An 18,665-nucleotide genomic window follows, 5' to 3' on the forward strand; every position below is an offset into this window, starting at 1 on the left:
CTTTCTTTAGTGACCTCCAAGTTGCCAGGAATGGTCCCCTTTAGCCATCAAATGCCTGGGCTAATAGGGATGTTTTCAAATTTCTCCTGAAAGTCAATAGTGATTGAGACAGATGTGCCTCACTGGGGAGGGCATTCCACAAATGGGGAGCCACCACTGAAGAGGCCCTGTCACGGATCAGCACTATCCAGACAGTGCTTGGTGGCAGCACCACCAGTAAGGCCTTGTTCTTGTATGTTTCCAGAATCTGTGTGGTCCAACTAATTGGATGGCATCTTTAATTTTTTTTTTAATCGGACACCCACAAATCTATCCCCTGGCCCTCTGTAGGGAAGGGCATTAAACAGCATGTACGCTCATCCCTGAACTTCTGCATGGCCTAAGGTTTGGCTAAGAGGATTATTTTTTTGTCTGGTGCATGGCTTTGCTGGAGTTATTACCGGGTTTTTTGTGTGCGGTTTCGTTACAGGGTTTACCTTAGCTCTAAAATGTGTGGAGGTACCATAAAAATTTTGTATCAGTAAAAAAAAAAGAAGATAAGGAACGGCAAGAGTTCCTTCTGGTTTGTTACTGTGTCTATATACTTGCTTATATGAGATAAATATTTGCCTTTGGATGTGCCAGAGGAATTGGGATAAGTGTGGGAGGGGAGAGGGGTGTCTAGCAGGCCAAGCCAGATTCTTTGGGTCCCGTTCTTAATTGCTTGATTAAATTAATCAACCAAGCTTTTCAGCATTAATGCATGTACATGTATTCCAGTTTCTGATGTATCATGATCTCAAAAGCATTCATCGAGGTTGTAATAAATCACATTGCTATTATAGTGAAGAAAAACAACAACCAAAATTCTGCTCCGGCTGCCAGTTGCCCTGGGGCTGCAGAGTTGAAGGGAAGTGCACTCTTCCAACAAGGGACTGACTATTGGATTGTGTGCATGTATTAAAGGCAGGGAGGCCTATCTGTCCCACTCAGATGATACCGCTGAAGTTATATAGCTTCAAGAATTGCTACCTAAATATCTCTTCCCTCCACATTCCTTGTTCCTTTTGTGTTGTCTCTATGGGATTGTGAGTCTGTCGGCAGGGATTCTGTTGCCTTTTTGCTCTTTTGCTTCTAGGTGGTGGTGATGTACACAATTGTACATACACATTAGAGCCATGGAGTTGCAGCGTCCACCCACAGTAATAGAAATAACTTTTTAATATATCATGGCTAATAGTTAACCAGTTATAAATTGTTTACATGAGTGTTAAGAGATGCCAAACTATAGTTGCATAGATTACACTTTATCGTGTACTTTCCTTTCATGGTTATGCTCTTTATTATGGTTGCAACCATCTTGATCTCAAATGCACTTGCATTAAATAATAAAATTTGAGTAGCCTTCCACCGGCTAGCTTGTTCTTGTCTCTCTAACACAACTATTTTAGGGGGTTACATAATACAATATGATACTAAAAATAATTAAACAGCTCTTAAACTTGATTAAAATAGTGGCTTAAACACATAACCAGAAACATTTCAATAAGTTTAGCATAAAATAAAATTTGGCAATTGCGAAAACCAACAGTAATTAAAGCTCTTAATAAAAAGCAATCTGTTGTTGATGATAATAATTGAATTTATATCCTGTCCTTTCTCCTGAAGAAGCCTGGGGCAGCAAACATATCAACAGAAAAATTTAACAACAAGAAAAAGAAAAATTCTAAATTAAGTTAAAAAACATTCTAAAACAATATTATAGTTAACAATGTGTTTGAGGCTTGTACAAAATGTTAATTTTGCACAGAGATCTAGAAACATGTTACTTTAAGAAAAGACAAATCAAGATGCTTGCACAGCTGGCACAATTACCTTGTGTCTTCTGTCATCTTCTATTGGGTTACTTAGCAGATGACTGATACAAAGGATGAGTGTCAGCTCACATTCATTGCACTGGCTACTTAAACTGGACATGAGTTCAGATTGTCATGGTGTGAGAAGATGGCTTGCTCTGTACAAAATCAGACTGTCTAATTAGATGGTGAAAATAGGAGTTCTAGACCTGAAACATATAATGCATGCTAGGATTAGTACATACTTTATAAGATGACATTCTTAGTGGAATGAGAAAATGAAGCTTGCAAATATGATTGATTGCAACAATAAAAAAAGACAAAACAGTAAAGCAAATGACCATGACAGCTTTTAAAAAAATCTTGTTTACTACATTCAGCAGTGATCTGCATCACTGCCTAAAAATGAGATTTGAAAATTCTCTAAAACAAGACATGAACATGGAACTTGCTGTGTCTAGAAAAAAATGTGTTGGCAAGTCTAGATTCTTGTTGCAGCAAATGCTTTTGATTCTTTCTGGAAGTCTGTATACAGCGTAGTAGCATTTTTCTGTGTTGAGAAAAGAATTTCTGCTTCAGAAGGGTTGCAATCCATTTGCTCTACAGCAAGCCAGTAAGTAATGTGTCAGATCTCCTCCATTAAACTCATGAAAGCAGGGCACTTTGCTCAATACCCGTAAGAAGCCTGTGGGTAACTGCAGGTAAAAAGAAAACCATCGTTCTGAATCTTCTTGGATACATGCAAATATGTTAAACTTCAGATGGGTTACTTGGCTCTAGTAAGGAAGACCCAGTTAGGTCACATTTCACTCAAGTCTAGCTATCTAAGCTTGAACTTGATGGAGGTAAGACTGCATATTCTGTCTGGTCATTAAAAGAGTTACCATTTAACTTTAAGAATAGCTTTGTGGGTTTCCTTTTTTTTTTTTGTCTCCCATCCCCACCCCCATCCTTTTTCCCTTTTCTGTTGTTTTTTAGATTGTAAGCCTGTGGACAGGGACTGTCTTGTTTGTATTGATCATTTGTAAGCCGCTCTGGGGGCCTTTTTTGGCTGCAAATCAGGGTAAAAATGCTTGAATGAAGGTAGCAGCAGTGTAGATTCCATTTGAGACAAATTGTGAACTCCTATTCCTGAAGAGTTTGTCCATGCAAATATAATCAGAGAGAGCTCTGTCATAAAGAGTAGAAGCATATCCTGCCCCACCTTGTTATTGCATGGCCTCCTTGGGTGGAAAAAAAGTTATGAGTTCACTGGTACAAAATGGGCATGTGTAGTATTTTTAAAGAAACCCACAAACCACACATCCTGCAAGATGAATGTGCTGCTATTTGGAGCAGTCTTGATTAAAAGTCTACAATTTGTTGAGAGTAGCCTGTGCTTGAGGGGTGTGTGTATACCTCAGTTCCATGGAAATGCAGGAAAAAGAAGTGTAGTGGTATCGGGCACAGAATTCAGCTGCCTGACTAGTTCAGCATTTTGTGTGTGTGAGAGAGAGAGCATGACGGCGGGTTCCTAGTCTTCATGGTTGCATGAAGACCATTTTGTGTGTCCGTGAAGAATACCTGCTGAAATCCCAGAAGCTGAAGAACTAGCTGCATAAGACCTCCAGTGACTGGGATGGGGATTCAGCATCCAGCAGGACATGTTGCTGTTAGTAAAACCAAAATAAATTAATGGATCTTTTTTCACTTCGTGCTAACTTGTTCAGGTTGCAGAATTTGGCTTTCCTTGGTGCTGGATTGTTCAAAGTCTTATTTTTAGTTGCAGAATATATGTATTCTGGCTTCTAGTAATGCACTCAAAGAATGACCAGATCATTGAATTTTATGTCACTCACTGTGGAGGAGCAAGTCACAAAAATAAGATTGTGGTTTTCCTCCCTAATAAAGCTTAAGCGTACCTGTCTAAACTCTTTTCAGATTATCAATATGTATGGCGAGCTAATAATGGATGCAGTCCCTGACAAGGTAAGCTTCTTTCGCTTTGTTTTGTGTTATGCAAAAGTAGCTCAGTAGGATAGGAAAAGAGGTGGCATAAAAGTATTTGTCCTAACAAAAATGGACAGGCTACTATGGAGGCAATTATTCTATGTTTTTGGGGGGTGGGTGGGTGGGGGAAGTATCCAAAAACTTGACTCAGCTGGGTGTTTACATATGAATTCTGCTCCAGAGCACATTCTGTCTATGTGTGGACATTTATCTGTAGCTTCATAAACCATGGATTTAAAAAAAAAATTAGTTGTTTATTTGATCAAAAACATGTAATTCAATAACATGTAAGAAAAAAGGATAGAGAGTAAAAATTAAACATAAAAAGAAAAAGGAGGTACAAGTTAGGGTTATTGCATTCGCAGTCTGTAGGAAGAATAATAATTATTGGCATTGGAGGTGATAGGCTCCTTTTTTCTTTGTAACTGTCAGAGTATTGTCCTCAGGGTCTTGTGTTATTTTCTCTTTGAAGCTGGAGAGTTGCTAATAATTCCAAATAGTGGTTTCACTGGAGGTATTTGAATATTGTTGCCATCATTTATACATAAAGTAAATCTTTGCCACATGGTTCAAAAAATCTTTGTTTGTCCAGTACTATGCCTTAATGTTTTAGTTAATTTTTCAGCAATAACTGTGGACCAGATTTCAGCAATAGATACGGACCGTAAATCCTTGTTTTACCCCTCTTTTTCCATTTTCTTACAGTAACCATTCTGGCAGCTAAACATTGTTTATCAAGTGCTCCCCTCCTTTGCGAATTGGAGGTTTTTGTTATATTAAATGGTATAAAAATGTTGTGAATAAAATAAATACTCCAGAGCTGGTGAACGACAGGTCTTGGTTTGTGTTAAGCCAGAGTTCATTGTATTAGTACTGGAGGTGCCGCTTGTATTTGCTCAGTCGAGTCATTGACCACTTTTGTCTCTTGTAGGTGCATTTCTTCAACAGCTTTTTTCATAGACAGCTGGTAACCAAAGGATATAATGGGGTAAAACGATGGACTAAAAAGGTATGCTATGTGCTAAAACGGGAAGCCCTTAAAACAGCTGAGAAATGTTGGAACTATTTTTGAGAATGAATGTGAAATGAATGCCTTCTTTCTTAAAGTAACAGTCCAGGTGCATTCTTGAGTGAGGTGTTACTTCTCAGAGAAAATATTCTGACTGTGGGATGTTGAGAACTACTTATTTATTTAAAAAATTTCTATCCCGCCCTTCTGCCCTATAATAGGGCACTCAGGGCTGCTTACAAAAATAAAATCAAACATTTACATAATAAAATTGTAAACAATAAAATCACAAAAACATTAAAATAAATTAAAATACATAAAATACTATACACGCACATATATATACATATAAATAGGGAGTGGTACTAAAGGGGACTACAAGGGTAAAATTTAATGTAGAAGGCATAAAATCATAAAATCACTGTTGGGATCTACCTTCAGTCCCTCCCAAAGGCTTTCCGGAACAAGATCGTTTTCAGGAGTCTCTGGAAAACCATCAGGGAGGGAGCAGAGCGGACTTCTTGGGGTAGGGTGTTCCAAAGCTTGAGGGCCACATCTGAAAAAGCTCTCTCCCGCGTGCCTGTCCATCTAACGTCTTTCACTCCAGGCATGCAGAGGAGACCAGAGGCAGATGATCTTAAATCCCGGGCAGGTACATATGGGCGTGAATGTCAACTCCTTGCTTCATTGGCAACTCAACATTCTTGTTCGGTCATAGAAGCAAGGCTGGAAGAGGACATGAGATCTGTAGATGTGGCCCTCTGGGTCTCTCTGTCTGGCCTTCATAACTCTTTCCAGGCCATGCCCGTCTTTCTGTTGCTGGGCATTCTGCCCTGAGTAGTTCTGCTTAGCTGGAATGTGTTCCTGAACTGTGATAATGCCTCTTTCTTTCTGACTTTTGCATGGCTGGAATGTTGCTTACTGTAGAACAGTAGTGTGGTAGCAAATTTAGAAGTGCAGGGTGCCTTCATGATAGTCACAGCCACACATACCCTTTTTGACTACTGAGTTGTAGCCTTCTCCCACAACAGGAGCCAATCAGCATGAAATGGGATAGTGTGAGCTGCTGAAAAGAGTCTTCTTGGTGGTTGACCTTTCATTCTCATTGGCTCCAATCAGCAGGAAAGGACATGGAAACATATTGGAAGACTCTTTTCAGTGACCAACACACTCCCCTTTTCATGCCGATTGGCTTGTAGAATGCTGGAATCGTAGGGACCCTGCTCTCAAAAAAGTAAAGGGTCTAAGATCCCTGAGACCCTGGACAACTACACCCTTGCTGTAGAAAGATAAGTGATGCAACCCCCAGAAGGTTGCCCATGGAGGAATGTGGCTCTTGGCTGAAAAAGATTCCCCACCCCTGATATAGTACAATCCTCCTCTCCCAAGTTGAGATTATGTGTAAAGCACAGACTTACAGGGTTAAGCCATGCTCAGTGGCAAGCACAATGGAATGCGGCACCCCTTATACACATTGTAAAATTAGGGAGCTTGCTTGCTTTTGCATGTGTCTTCCACTGTGTACATGGGATCTGAGGGTGGTGACAAGACAGTCCTAGGTTCAATGGCAGACTAACGTACCAGAAGCGGAAGTGAACAAAGCATCTTTGTGCTTGAAGTGCTTCTGCAAGTGGTTCAAGAATCTTAAGCAGTGTTGCACACCACAGGCAAAGTAAGTTCCAGCATCACTGACCTAGTGAAAATATCCTTCCAAGCTACAAACAGCAAATGTTAATAACTTGATAATGCAGAATAAACCCGCCCACAAGACTTTTGCTGGAGAAAATGGTCTTATCATCATATGGAGCACCTTCTGGGTAATGGGAGATATTTCCTGTTACCAGCTGACATTAAAATACACCTGTGTGTGTCTGTGTGAGAGAGATGGGGTGGGTGGGATGGAGAGAGGATCTAGCAAGCTTTAAAATGGGAGAAGATGGCCTCCTTGGAAAATACAGTCTTAGCTGTTGTTGTTTTTCAACCTGTGAAAAACTCAGCAGCCCAGCACCATGAATTATATATGGTACTATGTAGGGAAGTGTTTGGATTGAAACTCTCCAGTGTATGTTAGGTGAACACTGAAATAGCCTTTGTTTGTGGAGAGGGTTGAAGGAGACTGAGGTGCTTCTTAAATGCATCTGAATTTCCCATTTCTAATGCATTGTTTTATGGCATATCCTGAAATTTTAGAAATACTGCAAGGTGAATAAAAAGATGGGCTCCTTTAAAAAAGATTTTTTATCTTATGTTTAAATACTAAATCTCTTGAAGAATAACTGTCTTATGTTCAGATTAATATTAACAATGTTAGCCCTGCTGTTAATCTCTGAAACAAGGCAGTGCACTTACCAGAAGAGTAGTGTTCATGTGTAAATGAAGAACAAATCTGATCCCTTCTCAAAGGGATGTACTAAGTCACATGGAGAATTGTGTTCACTATCTTTTAGGTAGCCAAAATGGCGTCATCAACAAGCAAGCTTGGGGAAACGTAAGGCTTGTAAATGTACACGGTCTTTAGGAAGAAAGACCTGAAAAGGGGTGTGTGTGGGAAGAGACCCCAAAATATCCAGCAAGGACTGAGCATGCTCAATAGATGTGGAATGCTCACCGCTGCAAAGGGAAGAAATGGAAGAGGGGGAATGAAATGGTTGGCTGACAATATGAACAAGAGCGTTCAATGTTCTTTATTGGCAGGTCCCACTTCTCGAATATGTTGCAGCCATAGGAAGCTGCCTTATATTGAGTCAGGCCATCGGTCCATCCAGCTCAGTATTGTCTGCACTGACTGGCAGCAACTCTCCAGGGTTTCAGGCAGGAGTCTCTTAAAGCCCTACCTGGAGATGCTGCCAGGAATTGAACCTAGAGCCTTCTGCATGAAGGCAGAAGCTCTACCACTAAGCTATAGTCCTTCCCTTTCTTCCAAGCACAGGTGCTTTATTTTAACCTTATGAAAGTAAGGCTGCTCTAATCTGCCCTGTAGCTCTTAGGCCATACTTCAACCTATCGACCATGGGCAATAATAATAATAATAATCCCAAGGTGGATTATATAGATTTTAAAATACAAAATATACATAAAACCATACATAAACGAATACATAAAATCCTGAAAAATATCAGTACCATGGCATAAAGAGGTAGAAATTTAACCAAATGCTTGCATAAAAAAGATGAGTCTTCAGAAGCCATCATTTCTGTTTGGCACTTTGTGTGTGTGTGTGGGGGGGGCTGGTCCAAGGCCGAGTGAAGCAGAAAGGGTCAACCCTGGAAAGGAAAGGCAAAACTGTTGTGTGTTCAGGGTTCTTGTATTCCCATACTTAGCCTCATAGCTGTCATGGCTTCTGTTCATTGAAAATGGAAATGGACTGCCTTCAAGTAGATCCCAACTTATGGCGACCCTGTGAATAGGGTTTTCATGGTAAGCGGTGTTCAGAGGGTTTACCATTGGCTCCCTCTGAGGCTGAGAGGCAGTGACTGCCCAAGGTCACCCCGTCAGCTTCATGGCTGTGTGGGGATTCAAACCCTGGTCTCCCAGCACCGTAACCACTATACCATACTGGCTGTCTCTGTTCATTAGAAAGGCCCTATATGAGAATATTTTAAAAGCAATTCCCTCTATAGGTAAAAGTGGAATGAGTTCAAAATGTATATAGAGTGCAACAGAGGCAAGGCTTAGTTGTAAAAATGAAGTGCTGTACATGATATTCTTTTTACTTATTAATGAAAATGGCCTCGTTATCCTTGTTTAGGAAATACATGAAGTATAATTTGGAATCTTGATTTAAATCAGCCTTTTTGTTTTTATCTGACTTGAAATCACCTTGATTTTAAAAACATTGCACTCTGCAATGCAATTATGACTGAGTCCACAAACATTTTTTGAGGTTCAGCTGATTTTTGCCAAAAGCAGAGGTGCTACAATGCGATCTCAGTAGCTTGTGTGGGCCATCCTTACTCAAATTCTTTTGGAGATTAAAAAGCTCAATCCTCTTTTGTAAGTATTCATTTAAAACGGGGCTTCATAAATTGAAGTCTACTGTTCTGTTACTTGGAATGGGAAGCTAAATTGGATTTTGTTACTTAGCTTGCATACTAGATCTCTGGTTTTGTTTTGTTCATGCTTTGTGCAGCATTTTGAAGTCTGCTGCAAACATCTGTTTCACCTGACTGAATTTTAATTAAACTTTGGGGTGCATTTGCTTTCCTCTTTTACCCCAGCATAAGAGTATCTGATTTTGACTCTCATGATAAAATTACTCTCGATTGCTGCTCATAACAAAATGTTAAGCTCCTTGTCTAGCAAAGTGGCTAAGACCTGAGCTATGAATCGGGAAGCCCCCAATTGAAATTTCATCTCTGCAGTAAATTTGCTACCTAGCCTTCGGCAACCCGCTGTCTCTCAACCCATGCGACCCATTTGCAGTATGAAGATAATATTGACCCGCCCTACAGAGTGGTTGTAAGGACTGCGCAAAATAATGCATGTGAACTTTTGAAATCACTAAATAAGTACTAAAATATTACTCTGTTTCTCCTACAAGGAGCACAGGTAATCTTTTAGCTTAACCCTCTAGAGGTGGATTAAGTACAGTGTGAGAATGAGCATGCAAGGCTTATCCGGGTTTTGAATTAAGGCTTCCTATATCCAAGCCCAGAACTTTATAGTCATTGCATCTCTCTAGTTTGTATCTGATTTTTTCCTCCTCTTAAACCTCATTGTGGGAAAGGCCGTCTTAATTGATTGATGTGAATAGCACCTCTGTTATTTTAACTGAAGTAGGTTCTCTAAAAGTAGAGAAGTGACAACTTGCCTATGGCAGTCCACTGAGGATGTCACTGGATGGTATATCAGGCACTGGGCTGCTGCTGCATGAGATGATATGTGCATTGGGGGTGGAGGGGGTTGCTTGGCTCCTCCCATCAAATTTATCAATCTGTTTTTGAACTTATATCCTGCCCCTTCCTCCTGCCAGGAACAGTCTCCTTCAGTCATCAAATGCCTGGGTAAACAGGAATGTTTTCAGATTCCTCCTAAAAGTCAATGATGACAGAGGCAGATGCAACTTACCAGGGAGGGCATTCCACAAATGGGGAACCACCACTGAAAAAGCCCTGTCACAGGTTACTGCCAACTGGAAGCAGGCCCTGGAGACAGAACTATCAACAAGTCCTCTGAGATGGTTGATACTGGGGAAGGTGCTCTTTTAGGTACTTGGCTCCCAAACAAATACAGAAAAAAGTTCCATTGTCTTTCATAGAATATAGCTTCAAACAACAACAACAAAAACAGAGTTAAGGTAAAATGTGAGTTTACAAACATGTTTTTTTAAATATCTGTTAAGATAAAATATAAACCACAAATAAATGTTTAGAAATGCATTCCTACATTCTTATTATAGGCCAAATGCCAATTAAATGTGAACGCTCCTTAAATGAATTGGCCAGACGTATTTCAACATAAAGTCCTCTTCAATGGCCAAACATTTGTAATGTAACACAAAAATGCAAACTAATGGGAGCGGTTAGTACTCAGATCAGGGTGGTGGTAAAAATCTCTTTGGAAACAGTATGTTGAACAATCTTATCACTTCGCTGACAGGCTTCAGGATAAAATCTTCATAACTGGAGGAAGTATAAAACTTATCCAAATGCAATATATTTAAATCCTGCACAGGAAATGAAAAAGATAAATTCCTTGAACTGTAAAAAGAATATACAACAATATACAAAGCCAGTCTTACCCAACGGCTAGATAGTACTTACTCCTTTCATGTCTAGCTCCAGTGCAAAATCCAAATGAGAATAATAATCGTGAAAAATCATTAAGAAGCCTTAGGGCAGCATAACTGCATGCACCTACCATTTTTGTTACGGTGTTATCAGCCACAAGTTAACATAGCGCTATAGTTCATTGTGAACACAATGGAAAATCCTCCCACAGTTGTACAACATCTAGGTGAAAATTAACTGCTTCTGAGGTAGTTGTGCACTAGACAAAGAAACAAATTCACTAATAGGCAAAAACAGCCTTGAGGTTTAAGAACGTACCTATAGGCAACAGATATTTCTATCAACCTTTAAAAAGCAGGGAAATTGGGCAACTGTAGTCAATGCACCAGGGGAGCAGGAGAGCTGACCTCCTTTCTGAGATATTGTACTGCCCTACAAATTTATAAAAATGCAAACACAATTTGGGCTGGTCTTTCACAGTCCAATCCACTTCCTGTATAGCTTGGAAGAATGTGGTAATATGTGCCTCTGAGCATATGGGGAGTGGTGGCAACACCTGCAATCAACCCAAACAACAGAAGCAAGAAATGTGCTGATACTGTTTTAGCAGGGAGGAAGCAACAATATTAAGACAGTTGATATAGTTCAGATAGTCACTTTAAATAATGTTTGATTTACTTTGCAATTTTAGTGACGTTTTCTATTGTAAATCATTTTGTTTTGCTTCTGTTTCTGTGAATATGTGAACTACAGCAACACTTTGCATAATTTTCACTAAAAAAACCCCTCCAAAAACAATTGTGCAATAATGGCACTGATATTTGCATTTTTACAAATTTGTAGGGCAGTACAATATCTCAGAGAGGATGTTAAGTCTCCTGCTCACCTGGTGCATTCACTGTAGTTGCCCATTTCCCTGCTTTTTAAAGTTTGATAGAATTTGTGGTTGCATTTTTGTGTTAGATGACAAAGGTTTGGGCCATTGAACAGGGCTTGCCATGTCTAGCTGATTCATTTAAGGAGCACTGAGTTTTAATTGGCATTTGGTGTATAGGCAGAATATAGCAGTGCATTTCTTAATGTTTGCTTGTTGTGCATATTTTACCTTATGGAGTATTAAAATTTTGTTTTCATGTTGGTAAACTCACTGTTGACTATTCTACCGTAATTGGGTTTTTTTAAAAAAAAATTAAACTCTATTCCCAAGCCATTTACAGTTTAATATACTAGTGCTGACACCTTGAATTGGTCTTGGTAGCTCACTGGCAGCCAGTGCAGTGCTTTCATGTTCCCATTGCCTGCCCTGAAATCTTATGAACTGAGGCTTCCTGTTCACTAGATCCTGCTCTTCCTTGTTTGAGGCTTCATTCTGCAGGCTTGAGAGCTAGTAACCCACTTACAAGTACACTGCTGAGTACCAGATTCTGCTTGTACACCTTTTGGGTTTGATATAACTGGTCTTCTGCATACAATTATAACCTAGATACTGGGTCCTAGTCATCCCGTTTGCATTCCTTAGCAACTTCTGCTCACAGTATTAAGTATTAAACACATGCAGCCTGCCACGCAAAAATGTTTGTCCTATCCATTAAGCTGCCATCCTCATCGCTTGCCTGAGGCTGTTTCTATCTCTCCATCTGCCTTCCAGATCTTTGCTCGTGGGTTAGATGCAGAATGCAGAACTACTTCGTTGCCTTTTGACTGTATTGTGCTGCTGTGTTTGCGTGTTGAAGGCTGTCTTTTTAGAAATGCTAATTTCATGCTTAAAACCCAGCGCCGATCTCATAGCACACTTGTCAAAAAATATTGATTTTGAATAATTCAACGTGAAGGGATGTAGGGCAGGAACCGTTGTGCTTCTTAAAAAAAATAATTAAGCATCTGTTTAAATAAGCAAATGGCATTGAATAAATTGCATCTAAGAAGAAAAACGGAACCCAAAGTGAATGCCTAAGCTCCAAGGCTTAATCTACATAAGGAGCAAACCGAGGCAGTAGAATGGACTGCCCCACCTTATATTGCAGGCAGGGGGAAATCATATTTTTTCAATACTTATTGCAAAAAGAAAACGAACAGAGCAGAAAGAGGGCTGAGTGAAAAAGTTTTTCCCCGATGTGCTAGTAGATTTTTTTTAACTACGTAGGCATTGTTTTAGGTGGGAAAACATTAAAAATGGCACTCTCTTCCACTTGCCATCCTGTGAAGACCAGGACTAATCCAGTGGTAGGATTGGAGCTGGCTTGCAAGCGGTGGGAGAAAGGAGTGAAGTGAACCAGGTGCCTTTGCTTGTCTCTCAAGTGCTTGGAGCAGTCTTTGGAAGCAAAGCACTACCCAAGAGATCCGGTTGGAGTGTCCTATGCTGTTACATTGTTCTCAAAGGGGGTTGTAGTCCATGGGTCAGCCTTTATGCTCCAAGCAGAACTCCTGAGTGCATCAGACTCCTGCAGAAAGCAGCAAGATTTAGATTTGCCGTCAGCTGCAGAGTGCTGAATGCAGTCCCCACTGCAAATAAATAATTGGGAGTGTATCAAGCACTCTAACTTGTTCCCTGACAGTTGTGTTTTTATCTGCCCCATGTTCACGATGGATGAACATGGCTGGCTGAAAACAGCCGCATGGGCCTAATTTGGCTTGCAGGCCAGAGGTTCCCCACCCTAGCTTTTTTGTGTAATCTACCTGTGTGGCTACCACCTGGGCTGTACATAATTATGTCCAGGTGTTTCCATAGGGTAAGAACCTCTCAAACTCCAGGGATGGGAAATCTTCATGGAAGATAAGGCTGTCAATGTATACTCTCTGCCTCCACAGTCAGAGGCAGTATGCTTCTGAAAACCAATTGCTGGAAACTGCAGGAGGGGAGAATGTTCTTGCCCTCAGGTTCTGCTTGCAGGCATTTGGTTGGCCACTGTGTGAACAGGATGCTGGACTAGAGGGATTGCTGGACTAGATGGTCCACTGGCCTGATCCATCAGGCTCTTCTTATGTTCTGCGCTGCAAGATGTTGTTGGACTGCAACTCTCATCAGCCCTGACAATTGGCCATGCTGGCTAGGGCCAATGGGAGTTGGAGTTGCACAACAACTGGAGGGCTGCAGGTTCCCCATCCCTGTCCTCAACATTATGGCTTACTCTGTTTGGTAGTTGCAGCTGGTACAGAACATGGCTGCCCTGGGCGGGATATAAATTGAGTTGTTGTTGTCAATAATGGCAGCTCATGTAAGGGGGGGCTAAGCAAGGGGACATGTGAATCCTGTTCTTGTCCTATTGCACTGCCTGCCTCTTTGGTTCTGGGCCTGATAAAGGAGTTATCTGTGGAAGCTCTAAGCAGACTGCAGCTACTATCTGCAGGAATGCCTCTATCTCTATGAAGCTGACACAAGCTTGGGATATCTGGGGAGGCCTTGCTGCATTGCTCCCCCCCCCGGCTGTGGCACTGCTTAACTAACCAAAATCTGAGCCATTTTTCTCCTGCCCTGGCTTGCTGCTATAAACCTTTTCATGTTTTGTGCTTTGTGTTCTGTGGTGGTGTTGGGATGCAACCCTTTACCGTAAGCTGCGTTTGAGTAAAGTGCTTTTAGGAAGGCACGTAAACGTCGTGTGTATAAATAGCAACTGTTTATGTGGAGCAGGTAAGCACTTCCAAGCACTACTGCACATAGGAGACCTCATGTTTTCCTCCTGCCCTTTGCTTCTGCTGCCTCATGTTTTCTCTGGCATCATGTTAACACCCATTGCCTCTAAAGCACATACCACGTGTGGCAGGAAGGGGGCATAGCACATGTTGAAACTTGGGGAGCAGCAGCGTTGACTAGGCAAGCACCACACAGGTATTGATCCAGGCAAACTTGATCCAGGTGGCAAACTTGTTCCATGGCTGGCCGTGCCTATGCTACCCAAGCACCAGTCTGAAGCCTGCTCTGCTTCTGTTCCTCCCCTCTCCCCCGGTCTCTCTCACATTTTTGCATGGGCTGTTCTCTGACTTCCTTTCCCTTCAACCCCAGCCCTTTGAGATCATCTCTGACTCTTATTTGTTTCTGGGCCTCCAGCTATGCTAATACCTATGCCTGGAGCAGCTGCTTCCTCCCACTTTCGAACTCCATTGAGGCTTGACAGCTTCTCTGAATAGCCTCGGCCTTGCCTTAACCTCCCCTTCTCTGGTCCCATTACTCCTCGGGTATCAATTGCATCCTCCCTCCCTCTCTGTCTCATAGCTCGGCCAGGTGCACTGCTAGTTTCTAGGTTCTGTTATAGCGCTTGGCACAAGGTTATTTTCATGGATGTTGAATCTGTAGTCAAAGGGTACTCAAAGCAGCAGTTGCCTTTGGCAAAACGCACACTCCGCAGTGAGGAACTCGTGTCTGAGGTTTCATTTGGGTGGGGCCAGAGGGCTTGTTTCCAACACTTGGAAAGTGTTGCCTGGATCAATATCTGTGTGGTGCTTGCCTAGTCAACGTTGCTGTCTCAAGAGCTAGTGGGAATCTTAATTTGTGTTTGTTGGAAACCAGGATCTGCCACCATTTTGTGTACTATACCACATTTTGTTTACTATCTTTCCTTTTGTATACTATTTTTGTCTCTGTAATTTACAACAGTCGAGTAAAGTAAGGTATGGTGACTGATCCAAGATTGCCCAGGTGGGGATTTAAACTTAGATGCCTGACAGTCTGTCTGACACTGGTCTTACAAGTCTCCTACAGGTGGAGTAAATGACTGTGACTCAGAGTAATGCAACTTGCACACTTTTACATCCTGACAACATCACATTTTAATTTGGCAAGACATGTGCATGAGAAAGTGTGACAACTATTTTGGGACTGTTATTACCCCCTGTATTGCTAGGTTCTCGTTTTATGATTTCCAAATGATTTCCCCTAAAACAAGGGAATGAAGAATGTGGCTCATAAGAAACAGGCTGCGAATCCCTCAGGGAGAAATATTTCCAGGCCACTCCTTACTATGATTGGGTGAGATTATTCTGTGTTGGGCTTTATCAGACCATAATTTAATTGCTCATGGTTCTGCACTTTTTAGTGATGGATATTCTTTATTCTTTATTAGGTGGACCTCTTCAAAAAGACCCTCTTGTTAATTCCTATTCATCTGGAAGTCCACTGGTCCCTAATTACTGTGAATCTCCCTAACCGAATTATTTCATTTTATGACTCCCAAGGCATTCATTTTAAGTTCTGCGTAGAGGTAAGAGGAACTTGGTATAATTCTTCTAATGAAATGCTTCATCCTTAAAACAAGACCTGGTCCCTCCTTTCATTGGGATCTGATTTTTCGGTCAACCTTTGGACTTTGCGATTTACAAATTTCAGGACTCTTTGGCCAGAAAGAAAGAGGATCTTTTTCTCTCTCACACACACACTTTTGGTATTGTGGAAACTATCCACAATTTTGTTTTGAAATTGTCAACTAGATTAGACTGTGATCTTTGGGCAGGTAATGAGACATTCCAGTCTTTAGGATCCCAGGCCAGACACCATATGGTTTGTTTGTTTAGGATTTCCTTGTCTTGAAGCTTATCCAAACAAGGCCACCTGCTTCCTTGGCGCTACCAAAAAAAAATTTCTTCTTGCAACCCAGCTGCAGCCACAAACTCTAGACACTTACATAGCTTAAGCCTACTCCTCCCACAGTACATTCTATGCAAGAAAAGTGCAATCAGTGTTAATCCACATCCTCATCATGGAGCCCATGTTCTAGCTCCAATTCAGAAATCCTTTGCGTGGTCATAGTCATTGAGACCCTATATTCATAGATAGATAGGTAGATAAAGCAACAGTTCCTGTCCATTCTATCTAAATGCACCCTAAAGAGGTACCAAACAGAACAGTTTGTGTCTTTTATCTACCCCACATTTTATTCTCTTCCTTTCTATAAAGGCCACAGGGCACTGTGCATAAGGTTGATTTCATTTTACCTTTTATTGGGTAGATTTGGCTGAGAACTAGTGACTCTTGGGGCCTCCCCATTGTTTTTAGGAACTTGTCTCCTTAGCTCAAATCATGGCCAGTTAGGGAATTAATCCCTGGCTCCTCTTCGCTATACCCCACACGTATCCTCTGCAGGGATGCACTTAGTTGTGAGGTTTCCATAGAAGAATTCAAATGACTGATTCATATTTTCCCCCTCTTTAAAGAACATACGGAAATACTTGCTGACAGAAGCTAGAGAGAAGAATCATCCTGATTTCCTTCAGGGTTGGCAGACTGCTGTTACAAAAGTAAGAAGCATGTGTGTGTTTTTAGAATAATGGCTTTGTAAAAGAAGATAAAAAATGCAATATCCCCAGGAAGTCATAGTGAACATGAGTAATTCCACCTTTTCCCAGAAAGCCCTGAGAACGTTTGCTACAAAGACTCTTCACGTGCATCATGTACCTCAAACTCATAATACAGTGATGGGGGAACCTCTGGCCTGCTAGATGTTTGGGTCTCCCAACTCTCTTCAGCCCCAGCCAGCACGGCCAATGATCAGGAATTATGGGAGATGGAGTCCAGCAACAATGGGGAGGCCACAGATTTCTCCATCCCAGTCATAATGGGATGCATGAAAGATATTGTGCTGTGTTGGAGTGGGGCAGGATTTCGGTACAGTGATGTCTCTTGTTTCTGTGTGAGAAGGTTCTCTGACAGTAGATGAGGCTTCCTGGGGCTTTAGCAGTTGCCAAGCTAGTTGCCTCTGTGGACATGATTCTGCAAGTGTTTTGGGGCTGGCACAGAAAAGTGGGTAGACCTCAAGCTAATGCAACCTGGCCTAGATTCTTCCAGATTGGCAAATATAAAAGGAATGTGTTAGAAGTTTATTCTCCTTGCCAATTCAGATTTTGGGATCAATGTGTATACGTTTCCCTTTCAGTAACAGTGTCTTAGGAGTATCCATCCTGTTCTAATATTTCTGTTTCCAAACATGAATGGCATTTGCAATAGTACGCATTTAAAGGAGAGGGTTGAGTTGTGATGGAACCATGTTGCATGCTCATCTAAGGCCAGATTAATCTATGCTAATTCATAGCAGATTGCAACATTGTTTTATGGTCATTTATCATACACAGACCTGTTGACAGAAGGATGCAATTCTCCATTGGAAAGTTAAGGCCTGATTTAAAAACATAGTGTCTGAGCCAGGATTCTATGAAATCATCAGGCAACAAATAACATAGGAAGCTGCCTTCTACGGAGTCAAACCATTGGTCCATCTAGCTGAGTATTGTTTACACTGACCAGCAGCAATTCTCCAGCATTTCAGACAAGGGTTCTCTTGCCATCCCTACCTGGGAGATGTCAGGGACTGAATCTAGGACCTTCTGCATGCAAAACAGATGCTCTACCACTAAGCTGTGGCCTCCTCCTTGCAAAAAAATCTTTCTGCTGTCACACTAAACTATCATGCAAACAAGAGTGCTGATGTCTAGACTTCAAAAACAACTAGTACAAAATGGCCAGACAGCTGTTGAACATTAATATACCTCTTTACTCTGGCTGTTGACACCTGAGATTTTTAGGACCCACCCTATTTTCTGTTTAGGTTGTTTTTAACTGTTGCAATTACATGTTTTAACATTGTTGTAGCCCGCCCTGCAATCTCTGGGCGAAGGGCGGGTAGTAAATTGTGGTGGTGGTGATGATGATGATAATTGTTCTTAACCTACTTCAGTCAAATACATGAGGTGGTGGTGGAGTTGGGGGACAAGAGTTGGACAGTATTCTTTGTTCAGGACCTCTCTGGATTCGTGGCTTAGCCAGGGTTGAGTTAGTAGCCAACAGTGTATAGTATGACTAATAAAGGGACACCTTCTTGAGGAGGCTGGGTGGATCGGGGAATCCTACATTGAACGGATGGTTTTAAAAGCGGGGGAAACTGCCCACCCCTTCCAAGAGCTCTCAAGATGGCCACATTACTCCAGCACGACAGCCATTTACAATCAGGTGTTGTCTGGCAGTGATTTATTTATTTATTTATTTTTAAAACGTATATACCGCCTGACTAGCAATAGCTCTCTGGGCGGTGAACATAAATACAATAAAATACAGGAAAATACAAAAGCATCACAATCTAAAATCAAATTTCACAATCTAAAAACTGCATAACTAAGATC

General features: G+C 41.3%; 1 protein-coding gene across 4 annotated transcripts in view; it reads left to right on the forward strand.

The window, feature by feature from the left end:
* Window positions 1–18,665, forward strand: part of SENP5 (SUMO specific peptidase 5) — a 48,580-nt gene that overhangs the window by 20,595 nt on the left and 9,320 nt on the right. For all 4 annotated transcript variants that reach the window (XM_061637425.1, XM_061637426.1, XM_061637424.1 and 1 more), the window contains 4 exons: window positions 3,756–3,803; window positions 4,756–4,833; window positions 15,620–15,757; window positions 16,707–16,790. In XM_061637425.1, the coding sequence (XP_061493409.1) occupies window positions 3,756–3,803; window positions 4,756–4,833; window positions 15,620–15,757; window positions 16,707–16,790 (348 nt within the window). The remainder of the gene's footprint in view (window positions 1–3,755; window positions 3,804–4,755; window positions 4,834–15,619; window positions 15,758–16,706; window positions 16,791–18,665) is intronic.

The sequence above is a fragment of the Rhineura floridana genome, chromosome 7 (assembly GCF_030035675.1).
Source record: "Rhineura floridana isolate rRhiFlo1 chromosome 7, rRhiFlo1.hap2, whole genome shotgun sequence".
Classification (NCBI taxonomy): domain Eukaryota; kingdom Metazoa; phylum Chordata; class Lepidosauria; order Squamata; family Rhineuridae; genus Rhineura; species Rhineura floridana.